Here is an 18,210-nt window from a genome sequence, read left to right as displayed (position 1 = left end):
AGGAAGCAAAGAGCATGCCCAATAATGGGAAAGGCTGGTCAAGGCCATCCCGCCCTGTCCTGTAAGGAGGGACAGAGCTGACGTTACCACGAAGCTGCCCTGCCACAGCCTGGGCCTTGATCGAGTGTGCGTGTGTGTGTGTGTGTGTGTGTGTGTGAGAGAGAGAGAGAGAGAGAGAGGGAGAGGGGGAGAGGACACGAGAGAGCAAGAGAGAGACAATGGGTGGGACCCTTTGCTCAAAAAACTCAAGACAGCAGAAAGAGGAGACCCGCCAGGGATGCCCCAGGTGGGCATGGGCGAAGCGACGGTGAACAGTGACAGAATGGTGGTGTCTCCCTCTGCCCATGCAGAGACACCCCAACCTGGGTCACAACCACTCTGCAGAGCAGTGGCCCCGGCTGGTAAGCGGCACTGACTGACTGACGGGAGGACTGAAGCCGGGCTCTGGCGGCACCGAGGCAGGCTTCAGGGCCCCGATGGCAGGGCCCCACAGTGAGCAGGACTGCTGGCTGCTGGGGGCCTTGTGACACCTCCCCACCCCTTGTTCTCTTTGGATGGGCCCAGTTGATACCCCCGGGGCCCTGCGGGGACCCGAGACTGCCTTGGTGGTTTGAAATGACTTTGTCCTAAGGTGTGGGGATTGTGTGGACATTCTTGTTCTTTTCCGTGTTTGCCAGGCCTTCCTTTGTGGCCTCGGCCACAGGGGGCTCAGAGAAAACAAGACAAACCCCAGTCCTGGAATCTCTCTCTCTCTTCCCTTCTCAAGGCTGAGAGGTTCCCCAGGAGGTCTCGGGGCCCCTTCCGCTGCCTCCAGGAGCCTGGGCACCTGTTCAGAGGCCCTCCTTTAGCCGCCGGCTTGGTTCCCCTCCACCGCACGGTGCAATTCCCGCTCCCCCCCCACCCCCCCACGTCACAGACTGGGCCAGGAGACAAGGTCTTCCCACCGCGGAGGCTTGCAGCCCACTAAATGGCTTTACCAGGCGTCCTGGCCTCTGGGCTCGCACGCTTTGTTGTTTCAGCCGCCAGACATGTGTTTTTCTGGGAATACAGGAAATTATCTCTGCCCTTTGAGGAAGGGTAGAGAATTTTCTGCTTGTGTTTAGGAATTCCAGGCAATTTCATCATTCCAGGTATCCTCTGGCCCCCGGGCTGGATGAAGGAGATCAGAGGTCGCCTGAAACTCTGGTTGTAGGCGGCTTCTTCAGTGGGAACCCCTAACGTAAAACGTGGCACCCCCACCCCGAGTGCAGGACCGAAGCCAAACGCTACGCCTGAGGGCTTAGGGGGTGGAGCCAGACTGCCAGGGTCCAGCCCTGCTACTGGTCAGCGTCAGCGCTGCGACCTTTGCCAGGTGACGACCTGTCCGTGCCTGTTTCCTTGCCTGTAAGGTGGGGGCAGCGCTGGTGCTCGCGTCATGAAATAACTGTGCTGATTAAATAAGGCGCTTTGAACAAGACCTGGTGCGTCGTAAGTACTCCAGAAGCTTAGCTATTCACATAAAACATTTTTCCTAATTAGAGATGCATGCTCATTATAATTCCAAAAGGTAAAAAGAAAAATGATTGTGTCATCCAAAGAAGTCGGTAGCGTTTGTATATATCTCTTCTTGAGAGGTTTTTCTGCACGTATCTGAGCATGGCGGCAACCCGAGCTCACGTACAGTTTACACCCACGTCTCGTCGCTTGACGTGCCCCACGCTGTCACTGCAGACGCAGTGTCCGTCGGGAGGGACACACCGGTCCGTCCAAGCACCCTGTCGCTGCGCACTGAGATCATGTTTGAATTTCCTCTGTCTAATGGGATGGGCATCTTTCTGCAGAAAAGCCTCTGCTGCACTTAGGATCACGTCCTTGGGCTACGGGCTGTTTTTTAAGGCTTCGATACGCGTTGCCAGACTGTTTCCAAAGAGGATGCACCCAGCTGTGCCCGGGCTGCGAGTTGTGTTGAAGCTGCTGGAGCCAAAGGGATTTTAAAGGTGTAGCCACACTTGGGTGGGAGGGTGATTGTTCAGCTCTTGTTTTAAACTGTTTGTCTGGATTCTTATGGAGTTGTTTGGATTCGAACATAACACGGGGAAAATAAAGAAATTGTGAGTGAGTGGCATGATGCCTTCTCATAAACGTGACATTCCCGTGTCCCCAACACCCGCATCGAGTTACAGAGCGTCCTAGCCACCCCGCCCAGGGGTAACCAGGACCTCGACTTCTAACACGGAAGGTTTGTCTCCCTGTTCTGTGAACTCCGTAACCCTCGATGAAGCCGTGTTCGTTTGTGTGTCTCGCTTCTTTCGATTAACACCGTGTGGGCGAGGGGCCCGGCTGCAGTGAGTTTGCGTGCTCCTAGCGCCCAGCATTCCAGTGTGTGGGCGGGCGTGCGGGCGTCCTCCAGGGTGGGCCGCCGTCCACAGCGCTGCGGTGACCTTCTGGTGCGTGTCCTCTGCGGGGCACGTGGGTGCTTTTCCGCTGGGCGTATGGTGAGGACTGGAGCTGCTGGCTCGTGGCAGATGTGTATTTTCTGCTTGCTCCTCCAATTTTTAAAGGGTCACCTGGAAGGCAGAAACCCCCAGGGCAGTGTAGGCCCCACAAGGAACTGACGGGACCGGACCCAGCTAAGAGCAGGTCAGCGGCCTGAAGGTTGTGCTGTCCCCGGAGGCTCCCGTCCGGGGCTGAGTCGGACCCTGGGTCCTGCCCTAGAACTCCAGCTGACCTTGCTTGGCCCTGTGCCTCCGGCGGCCAGTCAGTGCCCTCACCCCGGGTCCTAGGCTGGCCTAGTGACCGTGGCACTGAGCAGGGTGGGGCTTGGGCCAGACTCCAGGTAGACGTGGAGGGACCCCAAGTTTGGACATGATTTGAAGCAGGTTGTGCCCCTCACAAACTTCTTTTTCCCTTGTTTTAAAAGAACCACGCAATTAGCACATATATACATCCTAAGAGGCAAGTGCTTTGAAGGTGGAATGAAAAGCTCTAAAGACACCCCTTCACCACTCCCCATCCCACCACCCCTCCTACTCCCCTCCCAAGAGGGAACCCCTCGGAACAGTCTGGGGTGTTGGGGGAGCCCAGAGTAGTGGGTAAAGAGTGGGGGGTGCGAACCGGGCTGCCTGGGTCAAGTCTCTATTTTGCTGCTTATCAGCTGTGAAACCTTGGGCAAGTTAACTTTACCTTTCTCTGTGCCTCAGTTTCTCCCTGAAAATTGGGGGAAATACTAGTAGTCACCTCATAGGGTGGTTGTGAAGAACAGGCGACTTAACATTTGAAAAGCACCAGGCCAGCCCAGATCCCCGGCAAGCGTTCAAGGAGCGCCCTGATCCTTGTGATCTGCTTACACACTCACCCGTTTCCTGCCGGAGCGGCCCGAGGCTGCAATGCACGCTTCACTCTGAGGTTTGCTTTCTCCACTCGATGCTGTGTCTTTGAGATCCTCTTCTCCTCTGTTAGACTCCCCTGTTCTGGGCCCTCTTTCTCCCTTGTCTGCCCCTCAGGGAACCCGGCAATTTCTCCCTGTCTTCCTCTTCCTCTGCCCACCTCTTCCTTCCAGAAGGGTTCTTCTCAGCCTGTTCATACTGAGGTGTGAAGGGCTGGTGAGAGGCCCCCACACGTGCTGGCCTGAACCTGCTCTGGCCCTGAGCTCAGGAGGCGGTCTCAGAAGGGAGCCCAGACTCCACCTGTTACTGAGCACCCAAGGGCCTGTGCCGGAGCACCCCTGTCCCTCACCCACCCTGGTCCACGGAAAATGGGGCAGGGGCTGGAGTCTCAGCTGAGGACAGTTCTGCACACTCTCCTGACTCCTCATCACACCCCCATGAGGAGGTGATGGGACTGGCTCCATTTTACCGAGGAGAAAACCAAGGCACAGAGAGGTTAAGTGGCTTTCCCAAAGTCACCCAGCCAGTCTGGGCAGAACAGGGGCTGCAGCCGATTCTGTTGGACTGTGAAGCTCATTTTGGTCACAACTAAACTAGAACCCAGAGTCAGCTTGGGGCAGAGGTGGAGTCAGGTGGGGGTTTCTGGGTAAACAGGTGTAAGGAGGTAGCCTGTGGCTCCTGAGGGCACAGATGGGGGGGTGGCTCTCATCCTCTCGGCTGAACCTTCAGCCCCACTACATTTCCCATGCATCCAGGCAGGAGCAGGGATTTTCTGGGGCGTCAGGCCCCTGGTCCCCTCAGGAGGAGGGCGTTCACTGGGGGTGGAGGCAGGGGAGAGGGCTCTTCGGAGAGACACCCCGGCCCCCGTGTGTGCGCAGGGTGGGCATTCAAGGCTGCCGGTCTTACTGAGGACATGCACGGCGGGCCCTTCCAGGCCTGGAGGGTCTGGAGGGTGGATGGTGGGGAGGGGTCCGGGGGCACTTTTTTATTGCATGTGTTGAGGTGACCCTGGTTAATAAAGGTCACCATGTTCAGATGTACAGTTCTATAAGACATCATCTGCACGTTGTATTGTGCGTTCACCACGTCTGCGGGCAATTTGGCTCCTCTGTGTCCCCCCTCTCATTCGTTCTTGCCCAGACCAGGCGCTGAGGAGGCGCATGTGGCCCCTCAGGCTTCGAGAGCAAGCAGGCATGCTTGGGGCCTAAGGAGGGGTCAGCACGCCCAGGGTCTCTCTTGGACCACCCTGCTGCCCTCAGATCCCCTCAAGTGCCCCCCTCGACCCCACACCCATCCCACCCAGGTGGGGGTGGGGGCAGGGGAGGGGCCTGGGATCCTGTGGGCAGAGCAGCGCTCTGAGGGGTGACAGCTTTGACAGCGGGGGCGGGGTGGGAGAGCCTCCTTCTGCTGCCACCAAGCCCCCGTCAGAGGACGGGGCCAGGCTAAGACTGCCCACAGCCTTCGACGCACAGACCCTGCCCAGCCCACAGTCTCTGACGCCTCGTCCCAGGGGGCTCACGCAGACCCCAAGGGCGGTGGGGCAGGGGGTCCCGGGTCCAGCTGACACGTGAGCGGACTGGGGCTGCAGCAGCCATGTGGGCTGAGCAGGGCCTGGCCCTGGTCCTCCTCGGGCAGAACCAGCTCTAGCCCAGCACTTTGTCAGACAAACAAGGGGCTCCTTCTCCCCCAGTCTCCCGTGCCGGCTGGCACTGCCAGGCCCAGCCCCTCCCCCCCCCCCAGAGGCCAACTGAGGTGAAATTGTTCCTGAGGTGGAGGGCTCCCCAGGGCTGCTGTGTGAGTGTGTGGGTGTAGCTGCAAGGCGGGGGGGTGGGGTGGCTGGGCTAGAGTCAGGGCCCCTGGCTCTATGGGGCTTGGGTCTAAGGTCTATGGGGCTTGTGAATAAGGTGGGCAGTGGGGTGAAAGGCAGCTGCCCCTCCGTAAAGGCCACAGGAAAAGGGTGAAGGCTGCATCTGTGTCCCTGCTACAGGACAGAGGAGGGGGCAGAAGGGGAGTGTCTGCCTCTTTCTTCCCCGGGGACTGTCCTTTTGGGAACTGGGCAGGGACCCCTGAGGCTGAGGCAGCCCCTTGACTCGTTCCCGGCCTAGGAGGGCAGAGAAGGGAGGCTGGTGGCAAGGGAGGCCCTCAGAGTGCTCAGGCCTGGGGGTGGGTGGTGCCGTCCCCACTTTGTAGGGAAGCCGCCGTGGTGGTAGTTGGAGCCCTGGTTTGGGGGTCCACTGCCTTCGGCTCCCTTCCCGGCCTTGGCCCAACTAGCTGTGCAACCTGGGACAGGCCCCTTCCCAGCTCAGCGTGGGGTCTCCAGACACTCCCTCCCCCTGCCCCGGGCCAGGAAGCCAGATGCCCTGGCGTTGGGTCCCAGCCTCTGTCCTTACTGCAAGATCCTTAACTTCCCTGTGCTCTGTTTCTCCTTATCTGTAAAAGGAGAATACTAACCAAAACTACTTCATAAGGCTGTTTGAGGTTAAAGTGCTCAGCACAGTGCCCAGAACACAGTGAATGCTCAAGTAGATGCAGATTATTATTACTTCCACGGTCCGGAGGTTTTCACCGAGTCTTTGCCAGTCCCTCCCCTTCATGCGTGTGTCTGGTGCCTGGCGTTGGACAGAACATGTCAGCCTGTGCTGCCTTCCTTTGCCACCTGCAGAGACCTGAGGCTCACTTTTAGGCCCAGGGTGCAGCTCTGGCCTCTGGTCTGCACCTCAGACCCTGCCAGTCTGTGTCTATCCGTTACTCATTCACTGAGCTTCCCAAGTGCTATGCGCTGCTCAGGACACATTTTCTTTAACATTCTCGCCAATCTTCTAAGGTAGAAACTGCTTACAGATGAGGCAACTGAGGTTCAGAGAGGTGAAGTGACTTGCCCAAGGTCACACAGCAAAGAGCTGGGATTCAGGCTCACACCTGCCCTGTTGATAGCACTTGCTCAATTACAAAGTCATGCTGCCTCTTGCAGTGTCCCTGAGATGGGACCCTCCAGCCCCTGCCTGGCCCTGTGTGGAGTCTGGGCATCCACAGGGGCCCTGCCTCGTTTAGAGAGTCTCAGTCCATCCCAGCTGGGAGGAACCTTAGAAATCGCCTGCTCCAACCCTACCAGATTGTGCATGGGGAGATGGAGGGTCAGAGAGGAGGGATGTGACCAGGGCCGCTTAGTGAGGTAGGGACAGAGTGGACCCCACTGCAGGACTCGTTCTGTCCTGCCCTCCCTCCTTCCAGACCAGACCTGGAGGCCTTAGTCCCTCTGTTCCACTGAGACCCCCTGAAGATCAGGCTGATGTGCTAGGCAGCGAGAAGCCCACTCTGAGCCCTGGCAGGACCGGGTGCCCTGGAGTGACCCTCAGTGCACAGGGCTGTGAAGGTCTATGGACGCCGCAAGCTCAGAGACTACAGCTGGCTGGCTGCTGTACGGCCAGTGCCTGGTTCATAAATAGTAACCGGTCCCTACATGCACCGACAGAGCAGCTACTGGCACAGGCCCTGGGCTGGCGGCCAGAGGGACAGCAGGGAACAAGACAAACAAATGCCTGCCCTCAGGGAAGCATGCTTTCCTGGTAAGAAAGAGATAGACAGCCCTGGCTGGTGTGACTCAGTAGCCTGAGTGCCGGCCTGCAAACCAAGGGTCGCCATTTCGATTCCCAGTCAGGGCACACATCTGGGTTTCAGGCCGGGTCTCCAGTAGGGGGCGTATGAGAGGCAACCACACATTGATCTTTCTCTCCCTCTCTTTCACCCTCCCTTCCCCTCTCTAAAATAAATTTTAAAAATATTTAAAGAAAGAGATGAACAGTGAATGAAGGAACTAAGCAAAAATGTATGACATGTAAGATGGTGGTAGATTATACTGAGCAACATAAAGGGCAAGGGGCATGGTGGGGCAGGGAGGGGTTTTGCAATTTTAAACAGGGCGGCCGTGGGAAGTCCCGGTAAGGCGATATTTATGAGCCTTGGAGGAGATGAAGGAATGACCTGGCCCAGGTAGAGGGAAGACCCTGGGCAGAGGCCCCGAGGTGGGAGTATGCCTGGTGTCCTTGAGGGCCCGGGGTGGCCCGAGCAGGTGGACGGGGAGAGGCCTTGTTCTGATAAGGACTGTGGCTTTTCCTCCCAGGGAAGCGGTAGATCCTGAGCAGAGAGAGGGGCAGGATCTGATTTAAGTTTTAGCGGGGCCCCTGCAATGTCTGAGTTGCTAGTGGAATATCGTGAGGCAAGAAAAGGGGGCGGAGGCTCCTTCGGGAAGCCCATGCCGGTGGCAGCAAGGTGGTGGTGAGCAAGGATGTGTTTGAGGTCAGATCCGACAGGGCCACCATGTGGTGTGATGGAATGAGAGGAGTGAGGGGCTGAGCCTCAGTGGAGCAGCAGGAAACAGCACTTTGCTCTAGGAACCAGGAAACTTGCATTCAAGTCCCAACCTAGTCACTCACTCACTCCGTGGCCTTGGGCAGATCCCTCCCCTTCTCTGGGTCTCAGTGTCTGCTCCTGTACGATGGGTGCGATCTCTCTTTTCCTGGTCCCCTCCCCAACCTCCAGTGCCTTGAAGGGCACGTGCACCTCACAGACCCGCCCCCCTGTCCACAGGAAGCCAGCGCCGGCAGCTGCCATGGCGTCACGCATCGGGCTGCGCATGCAGCTCATGCGGGAGCAGGCGCAGCAGGAGGAGCAGCGGGAGCGCATGCAGCAGCAGGCCGTCATGCACTACATGCAGCAGCAGCAGCAGCAGCAGCTGGCGGGGCCGCCCACCCCGGCCATCAGCACCCCTGTCCATTTCCAGTCTCCACCGCCTGTGCCTGGGGAGGTGCTGAAGGTAGGGTCTACTTGGCCTGTCCCCTCCCGCCCTGGTCTTAGGACACACTAGAGCCCTTGCCTTCTCCCCTCCCAGGTGCAGTCCTACCTGGAGAACCCCACCTCCTACCACCTGCAGCAGTCCCGGGACCAGAAGGTGCGGGAGTACCTGTCTGAGACCTACGGAAATAAGTTCGCTGCCCACATCAGCCCTGCCCAGGGCTCCCCGAAGCCCCTGCCGGCCGCCTCCCCTGGGGTGCGGGCTGGACATGTGGTGTCCTCCTCAGCCGGCAACAGCGCACCCAACAGCCCCATGGCCATGCTGCACATTGGCTCCAATCCTGAGAGAGAGGTGAGTGAGGAGCTGGGGAGCAGCGGCCACTGACGGAGCTGGTGCCAGACCCTAGGCTCCTGGGACAACTGGTGCAATTGTAGGGGAAACGTGCTGCCCTCAGGGAGCCCCAGTCTGAGGGGGACCCAGCCCTGCCCTCAGGGAGCCTCAGGCTGAGGGGAGTCACAGCCCTGCCCTCAGGGAGCCCCGGCCTCACAGGGGAAACATCATCCCCTGTTTTTGAAAGCTCTGCTAGGAGACTAATACAGGAAAGCCCGACACACCTGTAAAGCCCCGTCCAGGCAGAAGGTATTTACAGCAATCTTCCCTGGGCAACTTGGCTCCTTGGGAAGAGACCTGGCCTGATCCAGGGGGCCTGTGGGAGCTGAGCAGCTAGCTCATCCTCTCCCTGGGCCCGTTCCTTCTCCCCAACATGAGTAGACTGTGGAAGGTGGGCTCCAAGGGACCTTCAGGTCAGTGGCTGTCCCAGGGTTCCCTCCCTGCTCCTCTCCTGGTGGGCCCTCCCCAAGAGGACTTTTCTTTCTTTCAGTTTGATGTCATTGACAACATTATGTGTCTGGATGATGTCCTGGGCTTCATCAATCCTGAATCTCAGATGCCCAATACGGTACCGCTGTCCAGGGTGGGGTGGCTGTGTCAGAGGGAGGGGGCGGAGGTCCTGCATGGGCTGAGTCTGGAGAGAAACCAGAAACGGGGTCCTCGGCTGCGGAGATGAGAGTGGCCTCCATCAAATCATGTAATGAGGGCCCAGGGCCCAGCGGAATTATGGATGCAGATGGGCGTGCCTCAGCCTGCATGCGCAATGGGGCTTTGGCAGGGAGAGGTGCCTGGGCAGTCGGGGAAGGCCTCCTGGGTGGGTGGGGGCAGGAGGCACTGGCTCAGGGCCTCAGCAAGGGAGAGGTGGGGGAGCGTTCCTGGGGGGTAGCAGTGTGGCCGCAGGATGGCCCAGAGCCGGTTAGTTCCTTTGAGACCTGGGGTGCCCCTCGTCTACCAAATCTGTGGCCCAGCAGGCACAGGCCCGCGCCCCTCACTCCTTGGGGCGAGTGACAGGAGCCTTCCGGCAGTGAGTGCTCTCTGGACCTCTCGGACAGAGGGGAGGGGGCAGGTGGGAAGGAGCCAGGCTTGGAATCAAGAGTGAGACCTGGCTTCTGGCTTTGGCTACGACTTGGGACGTCTCTTAACTGTTCTGAGCCCTTGTTCTCAGCTGCAAAACAGCAAAGATGCCTTCTGCTCATGGGATTGTGGAAAGATTAGGTAAGGCAGGAAATTGGGGGCTAGCTGTGCACAAAGGTGACAGGTATTTACACTGAGCTGATGGAATTGCAGGTGTCCCCACCCCTTTTTTGGAAGTCTGGAACCTCAGCTGTTCCCTCCTGCCCATTAGGCATGGGCCTGTCAGCCTGATTCTGGCCCCAGCCCACATTACAGTGGGGAAAACCCTAATTCTTGCAGTGGGGAATCAGGGCGTTAGTCCTTCATCTCCAGGGCCTTGGTGACACCCAGTGTCTCAGCAGGAGCTGGCCAGGCCAGTTGGGTCCGACACCTACTGCCAGCAAGGGCCTCGAGGTCCAGGAGAGGAGAGAGGGAGGGCACAAGTGCCCCACCCCTTTAGTGGTTTCCGTGTTCCTCGAAGGGTTCCGGGCCTGTGATTTGCTCTGCATGTTTCTGCGGCAGGAGCTGGGGAGATCTTTCCAGAGCTCAAAGATGTTCCTGTCAGGCCTTTGCTTAAACCCCCGCTGGTTCCTCATCACAAGATCCCAGAGTCTTTGCAAGTTGAACCCATCACTCCAGGATCCAGCCTCACCTCCTGCCCAGCCTGCATCTCACGTCACTGTGCTCCCTCAGCCTCAGCTGCCAGGACAACCAGACTTGTCCAGCCCTCACCCTGTGTTCAGCCCCGCCCCCACCCGCCTGTAGTGATCATCCTCACAGTTCTGCTCAGGACTCAGGTTCCACACCCTCCAAGGAACCTTTCAGAAACAGGAACAGATTAGGTGCCCCACCCCTGGGCTTCCTAATGCCTAGGGTTTAAATCCTCTCTTGCACTGGTACCTGGCTAATCTCTCTCCAGAGGTTCCCAGGACTCTTAAGAACTACACCTTATTCAGCTCTAGACTGTTGACTTTTGCGTGGCATTGCTGGCTGGAGAGGCCCAGGGTGAATTCTGACATCCCTGGTGCTGGCAGCAGGCCCCTTAAAGCTCAAACTCTGGCCCAGAGGACGCGAGCACAGCTTCCCTCTGGTGTCCCTGGGAATGGCTCTTCCAGCAGTGATGGGCCCTGGGGAGGACACTCCGAGGAGTGGGGGTTGCTCACTGGGTCCCTGTCCCCTCCTCACCCCACAGCTGCCGCTGTCCAGCAGCCACCTGAACGTGTACAGTGGTGACCCCCAGGTCACAGCCTCACTGGTGGGTGTCACCAGCAGCTCCTGCCCAGCGGACCTGACCCAGAAGCGTGAGCTTACAGGTACCTACCTGCCTCTCTGTGTCCGGCCCCACCACCTGCCCCCTCTCCCTCCCTCTCAGCTCCTCTCTGCTTCTCTCTTGGCCTCCAGATGCGGAGAGCCGGGCGCTGGCCAAGGAGCGGCAGAAGAAGGACAATCACAACCTCAGTGAGTCCCCCTCACCCTGCCCTTGCTCCCTGCCTCCCTGTCCGCCGGGGTTCTGGGAACCCTTCCCTACCCAAGGCCTTTGGCGGGACTGAGCTGATACAGCCTGCGCTGTTCTGGAAGGGGTGGGAGCGGGCTCCAGGGAAGAGGTATTCCTGAAATTCCCAGCGCTGCCGAGTGAATGAGTTTATCAGATTGTTTTCTTTGGGGTGTGGAACCTGGGAGCCTCTGGAAAGGAGCTGGGAGCCATGAGGGTGGTCCTCACCCAGGCCGCACTCAGGGCCTGCTAGCAGCCTGCCGGGGGCTGACCCTGCCTGCCTCGCACAGCCCCTGGAGTGTGCCTGGGCTGCGCCTGCCCCTCCTCCTGCAGCACCCCTGTGGGGTGGCTTTACTCCCCAGGAGGGCTAAGTCACTCCCCCTCGGACTGGGCCCTTCTCCCCAGGTGGGTGCTCATGCCTCTAATTGCCCCCCTGGAATCTGTTACCTTTAGTTGAAAGGAGACGGAGGTTCAACATCAATGACCGCATCAAGGAGTTGGGAATGCTGATCCCCAAGGCCAACGACCTGTGAGCTGAGTGGGGGTCTCTGTGGGACGGGTAGGGGCTGAGTAGGAGCTGGAACAACCAGCCCGTGCTGGTTGCCAGGGGGATGGGAGGGAAGAGAATCCCTTGATTGCTGCCTTCTAAGAGCTTATCAGCTGTTTGAGAAAAGATCTCTCTCTCACCCAAATCAGGAAACTCAGAACAGATAAGCAGATATTCTGAGACTGAGGCTGGGGCCTGGGAGGCTTCCTGGAGGAGGAGCCGTGCAGAGGTGGTCCGGGGTTAGGAGCAGTGAGGGGCAAGGACAGGTACGGGGTTTTGGTGGCAGCAACGGAAGGCCTGGAGAAGGAGGCTCTTCTTAGTTGCTCGGTTCCACGGGATTAGTGCGGTGAGTGGCACAGCAGCAGAGTCAGCTGGGAGGGGCTGTTCTGTGTGTGAGGAGATCAGCCTCATCCACAGACAGGAGTCGGCCGGGTCTGGGGTGTGTGAAGAAGGTCGGGACAGGGGACATGGGCTTCTGAAAACAAAGCAGGGTTTTATTTCTACCGACTTGGGCGCATGCAAATCCTTGGCTGCTCTGAGCACGTGCCTCTGACTCTGCCGGCCTGCAGGGACGTGCGCTGGAACAAGGGCACCATCCTCAAGGCCTCTGTCGACTACATTCGGAGGATGCAGAAGGACCTGCAGAAGTCCCGGGAGCTCGAGAACCACTCTCGGCGCCTGGAGATGACCAACAAGCAGCTCTGGCTCCGCATCCAGGTCTGGCCCCTGCACTTGGACTTGGGTAGCTCTGACTCCCAACCCTGGTCTCGCTCTTGATCTCAAGAGTGGTGCCTGCACCGAAGTCATGGGAATAATGCCATGAGGGGGGGAAATATATCAGCCAGGATGGTATGGTTTGGTAACCAACATTCCCAGCAACTTTAAGCAGCAAATATCAGCTGGAGGTTCTGTTCTGTGAGACCATCATTCAGGGACCCAGCACCACAGACAGGCACATCTGGAGCTGGCTCCTGAAGCCAAATGTTACTCTTAAGGTGACAGTTGTCACTTGTGCATATATTTTCTTGATCAATGCAAGTGCATATCCATCTAAACTGAGGGGGACAGGAAGGTGCACACCTGCCGTGGGAGAGGCGGAGAGCTGGAAACATTGGTGGGTAGTGCTAAGGGCCAGCACGGGAGGCAAACTGAAGGACGAAGACTCGGGAGAGTCCCCTGGAGCCACAGGTTCTAGTCTTGTCCTGGCTCTGTGCTGAGGGTCTCTGTCTCCTTTGGACTTGAGGCTGGTCATCTATGGGTGATGGGACTCGAACTTTTAAACTTTTCTATTTCTGTTTCTCCATTTTCTGTTTCTCATAGTAGATACTATAATTTACATTATAATCCAGCATGCATAGCCGCACTAAAAGTGAAAGATCAAAGTTTTATCAAAGAACCCTCATCCTTAATAGATGCAATGCATGCTGGTAATTTCCAGTCTAGTCTAGGCGAGCCTATTTCAATTAAGGAAAATAGAGAGCTGGTCAGGACTCACTGAGTGGTTTCACAACCCACTAATGAGTTGCGGCTTACAGTTGGATGAAATACTGGTCTAGACTCCAGAGCTTCCTCGGCTGAGACCTTTTGTTGCCTTGGCGCTGCAGGGGGAGGAGCGAGGTCTGCGGCAGGGGTCGGCGGGTCCCCGCGCTTGCGCGTGTGTGCCCTGAGCCCTCTGTCTGCCCCACCCACAGGAGCTGGAGATGCAGGCCCGAGTGCACGGCCTCCCCACCACCTCCCCATCTGGCATGAACATGGCTGAGCTGGCCCAGCAGGTGGTGAAGCAGGAGCTGCCCAACGAGGAGGGCCCCGGGGAGGCCCTGTTGTTGGGGGCCGAGGTCCCCGACCCCGAGTCGCTGCAGACTCTGCCCCCCCAGGCCCCACTGCCCCCGCCAGCCCAGCCACCCCAGCCGCCCCAGCCACCATCCCCATTCCACCAACTGGACTTAAGCCACAGCCTGAGCTTTGGGGGCGGGGGCGATGAAGGGCCCCCAGGCTACCCTGAACCTCTGGGGCCAGAGCACAGCTCCCTGTTCCCCAACCTGTCCAAGAAGGACCTGGACCTCATGCTCCTGGACAACTCACTGCTGCCGCTGGCCTCCGACCCCCTCTTCTCCACCATGTCCCCTGAGGCCTCCAAGGCCAGCAGCCGCAGGAGCAGCTTCAGCATGGAGGAGGGCGACGTGCTGTGACCCTGGCTGCCCCCTGCGCAGGGGAACAGGGGCAGGCCTGGGGGCAGGGAGGGGCAGGGCCGCCCTCCTCCCCCGCTCCAGGCCGAACTTGTGTGAGAAGTAGCCGCCTGCCCTGCCTCACTCCCCATCGGCCCGTGTTTGGACTTAGTGCCTGCCCGCTTGGCAGCCTGAGGGGTCAGAAGCCCCCCGCCTGGCTCAGCACTCCCCAGGGGCAGCCCTCTTGATGGGGCCGAGCGGGAGTAAGTCCTCGCCCTGGCTCCGAGGGGTGTGCTGGGGGTAAGAGGAGGTCCTGGGGGGGCCCTGTCTTCTGAGCCTAATCTCCCCACTCCCACTCCCACCAATGAGGGAGGGCCCACTGGACGGGGGGGGTGGCAGTTCAGGAAGTTCCTTCTCTGAAGCAGTGACTGATCCAGGGGAAAAAACATGACTGTTTCTTCTGGGAGTCAGATGGCGACAAGCCCGTCCTCCAACCTGGTCAACCCCCTCACACAGGTGGGGCACCCCCACCCCCCTTTGGTGCTAACAGCTCTCCACCAGGTGGTGTGAGGGCGGGGGTGGCCGGCAGAGGGGGCTCTGGGTTCAGGTTAGCGTGGGGTCACTGCTGAAAGAGCAGCGCCCCTTCAGGCTCCCCACTTTGTGCCTTTAGTAAACACTGTGCTTTGTATCCACTTGTCCTGTCTCTTTGGAGTGGGTCTGGGGTCGATTCAATCCAGTGGGCTCCTTTTTGGATGGATGCAGAGTTCGAATGCCTCCAGTGGGAGTGAACGTAGTGGGATGCGGAGACGAGGGAACCAGCCTGGCACCGGTTCCTCCCAACTCCCCAGAACTGCCCCAGGGAAAGCTGGTGATTCAGCGAGCTTCACTCAGGACGCTTGGTGCTGATGGGGGTGTTGTCCTTCGTGGCCACAAGGTGGCGCTGCAGCCACGCTAGTCTCACACCCTCAGAGCCGGCTGAGCCGGAGGATGAGGGGAACTGGGTTGCTCATAAACCAAGTCTACTGTTCTTAGCTGCTGACTTTGAACACCCTTGATCTAGGCTACCCCTGGCTGGGGTGGGGGGCATTTTTCTCCTATCCCCCACCCCCATCTCTAGTGGTGACCTCTCCAGATTGCTCCCCCTCCCTAAGTGGGCTCAGACCTGGCTTGAGAAGCAGGCAAGGCCAGCCCCTCTGCTCTCTGGCTTAGTGTCTCTAGGACGACAGGCTCCCTAGTAATGAGGGGCTGTGTCCTATGAGTTTGGGGAACAAGGACCCACGTGAACCGGTTTGGAAGGAGGCAGGCACACAGGACACTGGGTGGAGCCAAAGACACGGCTTTTACTCCCCGCTCTGGCCAGATAATGAAGTTCCAGTTCCCCCGCCTCACAGTTCCTGAGGGTCTCTGCTCCAGGACCCTGGGACTGTATGACCTCACCCATGGTGAGGAGAGGGGGCTGGGGCAGCAAGCGGCGGGGCAGCAGCCGCTTGAGCCCCAGGCGTCTGGCGGGGAGGGAGGAGAGGGTCTTTTAGGGATTTACCTAGTTCTCCCTCCACTTCCCAGTCTCTTCAGGCAGAGATCAAAATGGATCCCCCCTCATGGGGCCCTGAGAGGCTGACGGGACCTAATTTTTAAAAGAGAAAATCCCAGGATGAGAATGGTTAAGAGGGCAATTTCCTCTGTGCAGAACAGGAGATCAAATCAGCTTTGGAGCAATTAATGTGTGAGGGGAGAGAAGGAAAGGGGGCCAGGCTCGTGGGTGCTGATGGCCCTGGGCTGGCAGAGGCTGCAGGATTAATCTCAAGGTCAGATGGAGCAGAAGATGACCTTGTGGTGTTTGAGGCAGCCAGGGCGCTGGCACCTCCTTCCAGTTCTAGGTCTCACCTCACTGCCAGGGCCCTGCCCATGTCCCTGGGAACACCCTGTCACTCCCTCCTGAGGACGAGCCCTGGGCTCTGGCTGGGAGATACCTGTCAGGTCTGGGTGTAGGCTGTGTAGGCACTAGAGGGGGTGGGGGTCTGGGAACTCTGAAGACTGGTCCTTCCTGCCATTGAGAACTCCCCAACCCCATATGTTCTTTATCTTGAGGATTCACTCAGTGGAGTGGAAAGTTTCCCACTGGCTTCCTTATGCAGCCCTTCAAGACCACCTTATCAGCACCCTCCACCTGCCTGCTGACTTTCTGCCCCTGGGTTCCTTGGGAAGCAGGGTCTGGTGGCCCAACGGACAGGACTGGGGGTGTGAGGGGAGTTTTTCCCACAAGAGGGCGCCAAAGGCTCCGGACCTGGCAGTTGTCAACCGGATTTGGGGGTAAGGGTGTGGGTTGAGGGGGGAGTCTCAGCTTAATTGTATGTTCAGAGCCGTCTGCCTGGGACCCTGCAGTCTGGCCAGTCTGGTGAAGGCAGGCAGAGGTGCCACTTCCAGCATTTCACCAAGCCACCAGGAAGGCGTTCGTGTGTCTGAGACTGGTCTGCATGGAACTTGCTTATCTTGCGGCTGGAAAGGATCAGGCCTGCAGCTTCCTGACTGGTGAATGAGAAGGGAATGCGTTCTTCATCCATGCTCTTTTTTTGGTAGAAAACACCTTTCCAGACTTTAGGTCCATGAGAGGGAAATGATTTTTTAAAAGGCGGAGTGGGTGAGTAGGCGGCATGAAAGCAGAGATGGACCAGTCCAACGCCCTATTTCACTGAGGAAGCCCCCAAGGCCTTGAGAATGAACAAAAGAGTGAAGAAGGAGTGTCTTTGGAAGGGCAGGAGTGGGCTGTGGGCCTTGCTGAGGCCAGGCCATGGGTGGCATCGGCTCCCTGTTCCTTAGTACCTACCTCCTCAGCTGCCCGGGACGTCCAGCCACACCTCCTGCAAGGCCTGTCCAGCACCTGCAGGCCAGGGCCGTCTGGGGAGTGGGAACTGCAGTGAATCCTGGGAGGAAAGAAGCGGAGCCTCAGAACAATGTGCTTGGAATACCGCAAGTTTCCAGCGCCCACTGTTCCTTCAAATCACAGGTTCTTCTTCTACTGTTTGGAGCCATTGACTTGGATGAGAATCTCATACATACTATGAATCCTCTCCCCCCACCCCCCAACAACCTCCAAAAAATGAACCCCAAATTTAACACTCCTGCTCCCAATCCTTGCTCCCTGCCCCTCCAAGCCACCTGGAGCAGCTAGAAAGAGCCTCTTCAATTCACCTCATGTTCCCCACCCCTGGGACCCCCACCTCTTAGGGTCCAGCCTCCATCCTCCTCTCAGGCTCCTCCAGACTCATTTTTTTCCTTTGCTCTCTCTTTTCTGAGGGGGCAGTGGAATTTATACAATATTTAAGCAGCCAGAGCCAAGTCCGGGAAGATATTATTAATGTAAAAGGGACGGGCTGCAAATGCTTTTGGACCTGGTTACAATTAGAGGGTGATTTTTCTAAAGGTCAATGAATTCAGATAATATCCACAGGGGGGAGAGAAATTTAATACCTTTTTAGTGAATTAATTAATTATAATATTATATCGGCTTGGGGTTCTTTTCCAGAGTGATTAAGGGAGCGATCTGTCTTCTGTGAGGCTGGGGAGTGGCGCCCGCTGCCAGCGAGGACCCTGTCTCAGGGCTCGGGAGAGGGGGCCCCCCCTCTCCAGCGTGGCCAGGGAGCTGGGGGGCTCGGCTACGGAGGAGGCTGGTGGGCCTCAGTCTGGGTGGGGGCAGGTGGAGGATTGGCAGTGCCCTTTCCCGCAGCTGGTGCCCCAAGCCCGGCCCTCCTGCCGCCTTTCCCTGCGCCTCCCACCAGGGCCTCCCGCCTTCCCCTTGGAGGAACCACGGCCGGCTGCAGGATTCAGGAGCTTGACCTGAGCCCCACCATGAGTTAAGGCAGTCTGGAGTGGCAGGCTGGCTGGACATAACAAGAAGGCTCCCCCCCGAACCCCCCCAAGCCAGACTTTCTAGAAACTTCTCCATTGGCCTGTGAAGTTCCCTCTTGCCAATGGAGGCTCTGCTTGTAAAATGAAAAGGCCCTAGGAGGGCCAGTAAGTCCCGTTGCCTCAAGGCCAGTGAGGAAGTAGCTGAGATTTCTGTCCCTGGAGGGACCTGAAGGTGCCTGGGGAGAGGTACCTCTCACTGGCTTGGCCATTCATTCATGTGTTCAATCATTCATTCACTCAACAAACATCCGTGCCATGCCCCTCTTGTGCCATCTAAGACAGAGCAAAATCACCCTTTTTGAAGCCCCGCCCACCTCCTCTTGAGCCTCAGCAGCTCCTCTGAACAATGGGGGTGGGCTGAGGAGACCTGTGGTTTCCTTCAACTCAGACAATAGTCCTCACCCCCACCTGAGGGCAGGAGGCCAGCAGGGAGGTAGTGG

The 18,210-nt window shown here is 58.2% G+C and overlaps 1 protein-coding gene across 3 annotated transcripts in view; it reads left to right on the top strand.

Moving 5' to 3' along the window:
- TFEB (transcription factor EB) overlaps positions 1-14,552 on the top strand; it is a 44,929-nt gene extending 30,377 nt beyond the window's left edge. For all 3 annotated transcript variants that reach the window (XM_028510738.2, XM_036024096.1, XM_036024097.1), the window contains exons 2-9: positions 7,953-8,178; positions 8,254-8,508; positions 9,038-9,115; positions 10,853-10,973; positions 11,062-11,118; positions 11,606-11,681; positions 12,269-12,416; positions 13,391-14,552. In XM_028510738.2, coding sequence (XP_028366539.1) covers positions 7,975-8,178; positions 8,254-8,508; positions 9,038-9,115; positions 10,853-10,973; positions 11,062-11,118; positions 11,606-11,681; positions 12,269-12,416; positions 13,391-13,888 — 1,437 coding nt within the window. In that variant the 5' untranslated portion in view covers positions 7,953-7,974 and the 3' untranslated portion in view covers positions 13,889-14,552. The remainder of the gene's footprint in view (positions 1-7,952; positions 8,179-8,253; positions 8,509-9,037; positions 9,116-10,852; positions 10,974-11,061; positions 11,119-11,605; positions 11,682-12,268; positions 12,417-13,390) is intronic.
- The last annotated feature ends 3,658 nt before the right edge of the window (positions 14,553-18,210 follow it).

This window comes from Phyllostomus discolor, chromosome 4 (genome assembly GCF_004126475.2).
Source record: "Phyllostomus discolor isolate MPI-MPIP mPhyDis1 chromosome 4, mPhyDis1.pri.v3, whole genome shotgun sequence".
In the NCBI taxonomy this organism is placed as follows: domain Eukaryota; kingdom Metazoa; phylum Chordata; class Mammalia; order Chiroptera; family Phyllostomidae; genus Phyllostomus; species Phyllostomus discolor.
Note: the sequence above shows the minus strand (reverse complement) of the source record. Positions and strands in the feature narration are given on the sequence as shown.